Source organism: Bombus flavifrons, chromosome 7 (genome assembly GCF_040668555.2).
Source record: "Bombus flavifrons isolate JBK064 chromosome 7, iyBomFlav1_principal, whole genome shotgun sequence".
In the NCBI taxonomy this organism is placed as follows: Eukaryota; Metazoa; Arthropoda; class Insecta; order Hymenoptera; family Apidae; genus Bombus; species Bombus flavifrons.
The window spans coordinates 5,393,326-5,402,787 of record NC_138448.1 but is presented as its reverse complement, the minus strand read 5'-3'; the positions used below and the strand labels follow the sequence as shown (position 1 = coordinate 5,402,787).

Below are 9,462 nucleotides of genomic sequence, written 5' to 3'. Positions count from 1 at the left end.
TTAGATCAATTTTCCTACAGCTCAATCTATCAAAAGAAATATATTTTGAAGATAATATTGTCGCGGTAAAATATAAATTGTTGAACAAACGAAAATCATTGTTGTATTCATACAACATATTCAATAAAATAGTTAGCATTAATTTGACATCAAATAATTTTATTATAATAATTTTATAATATAATAATAAATTATTATAATAATTTAAAACGTAAACCATTTCCGGATCAAGATAAGACATAACAACAGTGATGGAAATATAACTTATAAATTCTTTCCATGAGTATTATTATAAATATAATATCAGCATCAACAGATATCAATTTTCAAAATTGAATCGAGTAAATATTGTTCTATTTTTACTATATTTATTACAACGTTTATCTTTTTATAGAGTATAGTATTTTTCTATGTAGTGTATATGAAAAAATACATTAAACATAATGATTTACTTGACATGATTTTTAGACGTTATATTTAACCTTCTAATCTCTTACCATGATGACATTTGTTTTTGCTTCGAAATGTTTTTATCACGGTCATATAAGCAGGTCTGACCGTGGTCCGGACATTCGCTAGGGAAAACCATCTGTCTGTTGAGTCGAAAAATGTTAAGATGGCGAGAAAAAATAGCTCTCCTTTTGCAAAGCAGACACAGATGAGTGGAGTGTCGCTATCTCTGCCTGAGGTATTCATAGTACCTATGTGTATATATAAATATATATATATATGTATATTTTACGCATGCGCAGAACAAGACCTTTTCTTGTCCTCCATCTTGATTTTCTTCAATTCAGGAAACGGACGGTTTCATTAGTGTGGTTTCGGTATAAGAATTTTCAGATCTGTATCTGTAGTTTCTATGTTTGTTTGTAGTAGTGTGTAGTAACTAACAGTATATGAGTCACGACGCGCGCTATAGCGCGCCATTATACTCTCTATTCTTCTATAAACTGCATTATTCGCTGTGGAAACTATTTTCAAAGTAAAAAACGATGTACTCAACAGAAAGTGATAGTATAAACAATAGTAACAAATACAGTGATGATGCCACAGATGCGTTGGTATTTTCGGGGTAAGATTTAATGCACCATGTACACATAATTAATCGTACAATGTGTCCCAATAATACAATCACTCTGATATATTTTCGTTGTTTTTTATATTGTATATTGATAGATGTTATTTATTTGCATGAAATTCTGAATTGTAAGAAAATATATTTATTCCTAGAGTTAATTATAAACAATTTTATTTTGTTATGAATTCAATTTTTATTATTTACATTACAATATGTTAATAAAAAAATAATAAAGTGTCCATAAAACAATGAAAATGAATTACAAATCCCGGATAATTTAATTTTGTGTGCAATCAGTTACAATTTTGCATGCCATTTTTTTTTATTTTCCAGAAACAGCGTCAGTCCTCTCAAGGGCCCTTTATTACAAACGGCACCCACAGACCGCTATGCCCCATATTACAACATGAATCATGCAAAACGTGGATTAGCTATTATTTTTAACCATGAATTTTTCACTATTACACATCTTAAACCAAGATGTGGAACAAACGTTGATTGTGAAAATCTTGTCAATACATTTAAAGATCTTGGTTTTGAAGTAAATGATTTTCATAATTACACACATAGAGATATAATGAAAAATTTAGAAAGAGGTACTTCGTTGATGTTTCCTTTTTATAATTTTGAACTTTGTTTTTAATCACAAGAAAAATATGTTTTGGGTTTTGCATGAAGACATATAAATGAAGATGCATTGAATAGACCTTTTCAAGTTATAACTTTCTTTTTACAGTTGCTGACATGGACCATTCTGAACATGATTGCCTAGTTGTAGCTATATTAAGCCATGGAGATTTAGGAATACTTTATGCTCATGATACTTCTTATAAGCCTGACTCCATTTGGTCTCTCTTTACATCTGATAGATGCCCTACGCTTGCTGGCAAACCAAAACTATTTTTTATACAAGCTTGTCAAGGGGATAAATTAGATGCTGGTACAACATTAAAAGAACGTACAGAAACTGATGGTGAATCAGTTACAACATTCCGTATACCATGTCACGCAGATTTTTTAATTGCATACTCCACAATACCAGGTAAATATAACTTCAAGATAAAGTTGATTTTGAATCCATTATATTTTTATTATATTATTAAATATATAATTTATTTGTCTGTTATAAATACAGACATTCAAAATAATATTAAATGGTTTCACTTTCATGATTAAATAATTTAACGATACATGCTAAAAAACTCAGAAATAGTTTTACCTGTTTTTTTAAGAGAAATTATTTTACATTTTTATATATCCACAAGGGAAAATTTTTTTCAATTAATATAGTTTAAAAAATATTACTTGTATATATAGGTTATTATTCTTGGAGAAATACTACTCGCGGCTCGTGGTTCATGCAAGCGTTGTGCCTAGAACTACGAAAAAATGGTACCCGCCATGACTTGTTACATTTGCTCACATTTGTTTCTCTGCGAATTGCTGTTGATTTTGAATCCAATACTCCAGATAATATCACAATGCATCAACAAAAACAAATTCCGTGCATTACGTCGATGTTAACTCGTTTAGTAAAGTTTACACCTCCTAAAAATAAAATTGTATAGTCGTTTTATGCACGAAAGATTTATGATATATGATATGCTATAAAGTACATATATATATATATATGTATTTTTTTAATTACAAATAATGATACCTTTCCAAGTAAATGGGTATCGCATTTTTACATATTTTACATTTTACATCTCATTCTTTTAACACTGTTCTCTGTTGTTAGTTTGGAATGTGTATCTATTATGGGCTCTACAATCCACAAGGTATAAAAAGTTAACTTTGCCCAGTCAAAGTCAGCATTACATACCGCTATTTGACAAAGTTCAGGGAAAATTGATAGCAATTTTGCTCATATTACAGTGGGTCTTCAAGATTTTCCCCGGACTTCGTCGAGGAACAGTGTCTAATGTTGACAATAGCCGGTCAAGGTCGACTCCGCATTCTGTACTCTTTACTTCTTCTATTACCTCCTACTCTCATTTTCATTGTACTCATTTTTTTCTTTCCTCCTCCTTTCTGAAAGATTAATCCCTTGCCATACCATTTAACTCGGAAGAATCCGGGCCCAAACGTTGCGCCCGAATGGTCGGGAAAGGAGTCGAAGCGGCGGAGACAGAGTGTCGGAATTTGCAACATGATATCGTGCAATGATATCGTGAATGCGTTAGATAGTCGTGCCCGTATTTAGAAAAAACACACCATTCGAAACATTCATACTTGGCCCGAGATTAAGACCACGAGCCTGACTCGTGATATTCAGGTTTAACTCAAAATTTTCATCGCGATTCAGACTCGTCAAAGGCAAAATGGCAAGGAATTAACATTTTCGTTTCTTCCATGTTTAATTCTATTTTTTTTTTTTTTTTTCTTTTTTTTAGCTTTACCAACTTCAATTTGATATATTATATGTACATTATGTACCTTTATAGCATTAATCATATTGTTATTAGAAGTTCAAAGATAATATTTTACCTGTGCAAATTTCTACTTGATGTGACTTCAATGTAATGCATTTAAATGATAGCATTTATCTTATAAAAACTGCCATTATATATTATGCAATATTTGCACTACAAAACAAAACAGTATAGCAATATAAAGTAGATTTTATGCTATATATAAATTTTTGTACTTGTCTAGATTAAGGAATCTTACAAATTTTATATCTTTGTAAGATTGATATTTATAATAGAAATTTACAACAATAAGATCTCAAGCTATAATTTTTAACAGTTTTTAAATTATTAAAAAAAACTGCATAGAATGGATGTAATAGTGGTCATGCAAAAATTTAATACAGTATATTCAAAACCATTATAAGTAAGATATATAATAAGTACAAATGAAAAGTAAAATTAAGACAACAGTGCTAAAACTATAGCTAAAATTGATTGCCTTTGTGATTGCTGCTTTATGAACAAAATTTTATAAGTAATTTATATATGACCTATACAATTTCGACATTATATTTTGAAAAAAGCTATTTTTTAATCATTGTAATGCAAAACAACTTAAGAAATATATATTTAATGCCTACTAAATATATTGTACAAAAGTCAGAAGGACAAAATCTGTGTCTTTTCATAACAAGCAATAGTCTAATCTTATCTAAAAAAGAATGAAATATTTTCAAGTTAGTAATAGATAAATATAACTTGCCTGATTAGAGTAGTTGTGATTATATAAGGTGCAATTACAACGAATATTACCTATTGTTAAGAGGATAAATATAAAATAAGCAAGGCAATTTGCATATACTTTTGGAATTGCTGATGCACATAAAGTGTTATGTTGCTTCATAGTTTGAAAAAAGGCATTATTAAATAAAGTAGATAAGAATTTAACAAAAAATACTAATATTATGGCAAAAATTACTATATTTGTAATTGAAATGGCATTATTATGATCTATAAAAACGTCTAGAAACGTGATATAACAGTCTTTCATAATAAACGTATGTAATTTTAAAATACTGATTAATGCAATTTACAATATTTAACATCGCTTTTGATGGTTTGACCACTATGTTTTCATTGGTATGTCTATATACATGTAATGTAATTAGTATAAAATATTTTCCTTAAAGGAATATTCTTTATGTTATATAAGATACATTGTTCCTTACTGTTACAATTTTTAGTATAATTTTTCGATATATTATATTTAACAAAGTAGTTGCTCAACAAGATAATGTTACAGATAAGACAATGTTATGGAACTACTTACGATATTTATTATACTATAAATTGTGATAAGTATGCTTTTGCGATACAATTTTTGCGCACTTTTACTGCTATTCTATAATCGAAAGTTTTTTAATGTCTTTATGCTATAGCTTTTATAAGTCTTTCATATATACTGTAATTCGTATATTTGCCGAACTTTTATGTACATGAATCTGTATGCAAATGTACAAGATATAATAAAGTTTAGATAAAAAACAGATGGTGTTTAATATCATAAAATAATTAAAATAATATACTATATATATATATTAAAAATACATTATAAATATTTACATCATAAAATATAATGTAAATATGTCTTATAATATAAATATGAATTAAATGCATATTATATTAAAGACAATGAAGAAAATATTTATATATATGTATTTCATGACTAGAACAAATGAATATACAGACATTATATACATAAACAATCGCTCACATAATAAAAAACATTGCTAATATTTTTTTCATGTTATATTAGATAAATATAAAAAATTCGTTGTTAAAATATTTTGCCTGGATATAATTTTAAATACATTGTATCATATTTTTTAATAATGGTCCCGTATTATTACCTGTACAATTAAAAATATTGCTTTTATGTTACTTGTCTAGGAATATTAATTACTGTTATCTTATTTATAAAATGTGAATGCTCTGGAGCTGTATATGGACGATTATTTTTTGATCTAACTGCACGTGAATATGTATCTAGTGTTACTGGATTTAATATCGGTGGAAGTGTCTGAACATTCTGTTGAGATTCTAGAGTGTTTTGAGTAAATTTAACAGTTTCTGACATATCCTTAATTTCAATGACAGATTCCTCAGTAGTCAGTGGTGCAGTCTTATTTCTATATGTAAACATTTTCTTTAGCTTTTTTCCATTTGCTACTATACCTGTATAAATATGGTTTATAAATGTACTATAGTATTTACATTATTTTATATTTAAATAGTACATACCATTTTGAGAAACACTTGGTGCTTGAGCATCTTCCTAAAATTATAATAAGTAAAATAGAAGCATAGTTTAACAAGCAAACAAACAGCATAATTTTTAATAATATTACCCTTTTTAAAACTAGTTCTTTGATTGGCTTAAAGGGATTGGAATGGACTGATAGTCTTGATGGTGAGTCTAATACTACGCTTTGTACTTCAATATTTCTTTCACTTTGAGCATTTTGATTTTTAAGCCTAGTATTTAAACTTGTATAGTTCTTCACTATTATATCCAGCAGCCATCTATATAATTTATTTATGTTTAGTAAAAATTAAATTTTATATAATCAACATAGAATAAAAAGCTAACTACATACTTGTATCCGTTTTTAATACCTATAGTATTATCTTTTGACTGATCTCCTTTCCAAATACATGAACATATTTCCACTCTTGTGGGACATTTCATAGTATTAGCAGCATGTTCTATGTCTAAGTTTTCAACGAGATCTAATTCATCAATAGCCCCGTTTATATCCTGTTTGTTTGCAAGCCTATTATGAAATATAATGAAGAATATACACGAAAATCTTACTAAGTTAAATGTATATTACATATATGTATTTTTAGTGTAGTTAAGTGGTGCATATTATATCTACAAATGGTACTCCGTGCATGAACAACAATGCAAGCATAAGCAATACATTTAATTTTCTTACAACAACAATGGCTTTCCTGAAATATATTCATGTGAAATTAATTCACCAAATACAACTTTATTTTCTGTAAGACGGGAAATATCACTAGCATCCACCACGTATATAAGACCATGTATCTAAAAGATGGAAAACGGAAAGACAGGATTCAAACAATATTATTAAGGATAGAAATAAAAGGATTATCTATCCCCTAACTGCAATTGTAGCTAACAAAAGTGTTATACATTTATTAATTACTTACACCATTATAGTATTTTGGCCATAAAGATCTGATTTGAGAGCTTCCACCAACATCATAAATTTTTACAGTGTATGATTTATATTTTAAAGATACTACATGGAACCCTATCGTAGGTAAAGTGGTTTTATCTGAATCTAATAAAAAAAATATATAAATGATGTACTATTTAACTTTTTGGAAAAGTAATAAATTAAGGTAATTAAAATCGCAAATTAAAAAGATATTTGGAAAGTCGGTTATAATTGTCAGGAAAAGTAAGATAAACAATTTTTTTAACAAAATACACATATGTATGATACCTCCACTGATGCAGTTCAAAATCGAAGTTTTTCCCGCATTATCAAGACCCACAATAAGCAAGATAATACTCCTAAAAATTATATCATTCTTAAATACATATTTTCTCATCAGTATGAGTGTTTTGATATATTAATTCATTACTTTTCGGCACATTTCTTCTTTTGTAACTTTTGCATTACGCTTCGCATACAATTACCCATTATAGTAAATTTATTTAATGTTGTATTTGGAAATCAATTTGTGTCATGTTGTATCATACATTTCTATATTTAAGAAATACGCTTAAATATAATAGGAAAAGAAAGACCATTTAACAATCATTGCACCAATTGCACGTCAAACGCACCAATTAAGTATAGTTTCGTCAATGTAATAAAATGTAGCTTCATATAATCTAATGTTACATAATTCGTTTATCTCTTAATTTACATATGTGATACAAAGAAACTATAAAATATCATCCAATGCAATATTATATAAAAAATCTATTATATAAAAAAGTTACATCAATTGCTATAAAGTTGAACATAAATTCATGTATGAATTGTATTAAAGATAAAACAAATTTTTAAAATTCTATCAACATTTTCAAAATTATATTTTTATGTGACGCAATAGTTACTTAATGACATTTTATCAGTTTACTTCTTTTCAGTCTCTTTCTATGTTCCTTTCATACTTCGTGACATTTCATATTTTGTCTTTCCAAATTTTCTCTTTAATTACGCGCTTAAAAATATAAAAAAAAATTTGTTTGAAAATATATAAGAAAGCAGTTCAATATCAAACATCCAATAAAACGTATTTAATAAATAATAAACAGAAAACTCGTGTCATTTAATCTATAATTTATCTCTCATAACATCCGTTAAATGTCAGAAGTCCCAGCCAGAATACTTTGAAAACAGTACAAATATATTATACCTTGTCACATAAATTAAAATACACGTCACATATTTAATTATAAGTAATACGTACATTATTTGTATTTAAATTAATTATTAAGTACTAATAACCATGAATGACCATTTTTTGTCAACTAAGGTGGGTTTCATTGGTGGTGGAAATATGGCCAGTGCTATTGGTGCTGGTTTAATTCGTAAAGGTAATCAAATGTTATAATAATAATGATCACAATCTTAATAGTTAATTATAATTAATTTGGAATAACATCATTAATTTTTTGTTATAGGTATTTTAGATCCAAACAACGTATGGGTTTCTGCTCGTACTTCTAAAACTCTAAGCTTTTGGAACGACTTAGGTGCCCATGCTACTTTAAAAAATGGAGAAGTAGTGGATAATTGTGAAATCATATTTTTAGCTATGAAGCCTCAAATGCTTGATGATGCACTTAAGTGTACCAAAGAAACAATGACAGTACATCATCACTATAAACTTTTTGTTTCAGTTCTTGTAGGAGTTACATTAGAGACTTTATCTAATGTAAAAATCATTATTATCAACACTACAAAGAAGCTATGTTCATAGAAACAAATTATAAAGTTGATTTCATATTTCCAGAAACTCAAATCTATTGTTAGTCATCCTAGAATAATTAGATGTATGCCTAACACTCCAATGATGGTTGGAGAAGGAATAACAGGTAAAAGAAAACTTTGGCATCATGTATATAATTAATAAGAGTGTAATCTTCTTATATTTTCATATTTCAATGATATATATAGTATATTGTTCTGTGAATGCAACGGATCAAGATGAAATGATGGTAGAAGAATTATTGTCATATATTGGTGTAACTGAACATGTTCCTCAGTCTCTTATGAATGCTATAGGTGCTCTTTCGGGATCTAGTCCTGCTTATGTAAATATGTCCACTATTGTATATGTATTTACCTATTTTTTAAAGCCAAACATTAAGCTTAAACAAAATTTCCAGGCATATCTTGTTATAGAAGCATTAGCAGATGGTGCTGTAAAAATGGGCGTTCCAAGACCTATGGCAACAAAATTTGCAGCTCAAGTATTGGTTGGAGCTGGTAAAATGGTGTTAGAAACAGGCAAACATCCTGGCCAGTTAAAGGATGAAGTATGTTCTCCAGGAGGTACAACTATTGCAGGCATTCATGCTATGGAATGTGGGCAAGTCAGGTAAACTATGCATGAAATTATTATGTATATTAATATAATGTATAATATTACCAATTATATTTATAGAGCTTCTATGATGAATGCAATTGAAGCTGCAGTAAAGAGGGCAAATGAACTAACGTCTTTAACGTCCATAACACAATAAAGTTCAACATAAAGAAATGTATAAAGTATCAAAGACATGTGATGATAGAATTACATTATTCCATTAATACTTTTTAAAAATATAATATTTTTATTTTTACGAATTTCAAATATTTCTAAGATGTTTATTATTTGAAGGTACAAAGAAAAAAAAATTAAAAATGATGCAAG

At 28.0% G+C, this 9,462-nt stretch overlaps 3 protein-coding genes across 4 annotated transcripts; 2 read left to right on the top strand and 1 right to left on the bottom strand.

The window, feature by feature from the left end:
- The first annotated feature begins 803 nt into the window (after positions 1-803).
- LOC138182000 (caspase-1) lies at positions 804-5,042 on the top strand. Its single transcript, XM_069117446.1, has 4 exons — positions 804-1,075; positions 1,415-1,677; positions 1,818-2,123; positions 2,399-5,042. The coding sequence occupies exons 1-4, from the start codon at positions 996-998 to the stop codon at positions 2,647-2,649; spliced, it is 900 nt and encodes a 299-aa protein (XP_068973547.1). The 5' UTR covers positions 804-995; the 3' UTR covers positions 2,650-5,042.
- A 135-nt stretch (positions 5,043-5,177) lies between these two features.
- Positions 5,178-7,405, bottom strand: LOC138181995 (uncharacterized). The gene is made up of 8 exons (XM_069117435.1): positions 7,177-7,405; positions 7,035-7,105; positions 6,736-6,869; positions 6,495-6,610; positions 6,153-6,329; positions 5,904-6,078; positions 5,797-5,830; positions 5,178-5,730 (listed from the first exon to the last, which is right to left on the bottom strand). The coding sequence occupies exons 1-8, from the start codon at positions 7,233-7,235 to the stop codon at positions 5,429-5,431; spliced, it is 1,068 nt and encodes a 355-aa protein (XP_068973536.1). The 5' UTR covers positions 7,236-7,405; the 3' UTR covers positions 5,178-5,428.
- Positions 7,406-7,456: 51 nt separating this feature from the next.
- Positions 7,457-9,404, top strand: P5cr (Pyrroline 5-carboyxlate reductase). Of its 2 annotated transcripts, XM_069117448.1 has the most exons (7): positions 7,457-7,572; positions 8,080-8,140; positions 8,228-8,481; positions 8,560-8,641; positions 8,724-8,860; positions 8,936-9,147; positions 9,214-9,404. In XM_069117448.1, exons 2-7 carry the CDS (start codon positions 8,104-8,106, stop codon positions 9,290-9,292), a joined length of 801 nt encoding a protein of 266 aa, XP_068973549.1. In that variant the 5' UTR covers positions 7,457-7,572; positions 8,080-8,103; the 3' UTR covers positions 9,293-9,404. The 2 variants fall into 2 exon arrangements, with proteins under 2 accessions (XP_068973549.1, XP_068973548.1); XM_069117447.1 differs by lacking the exon at positions 7,457-7,572 and having other exon boundaries at positions 7,678-8,140.
- The last annotated feature ends 58 nt before the right edge of the window (positions 9,405-9,462 follow it).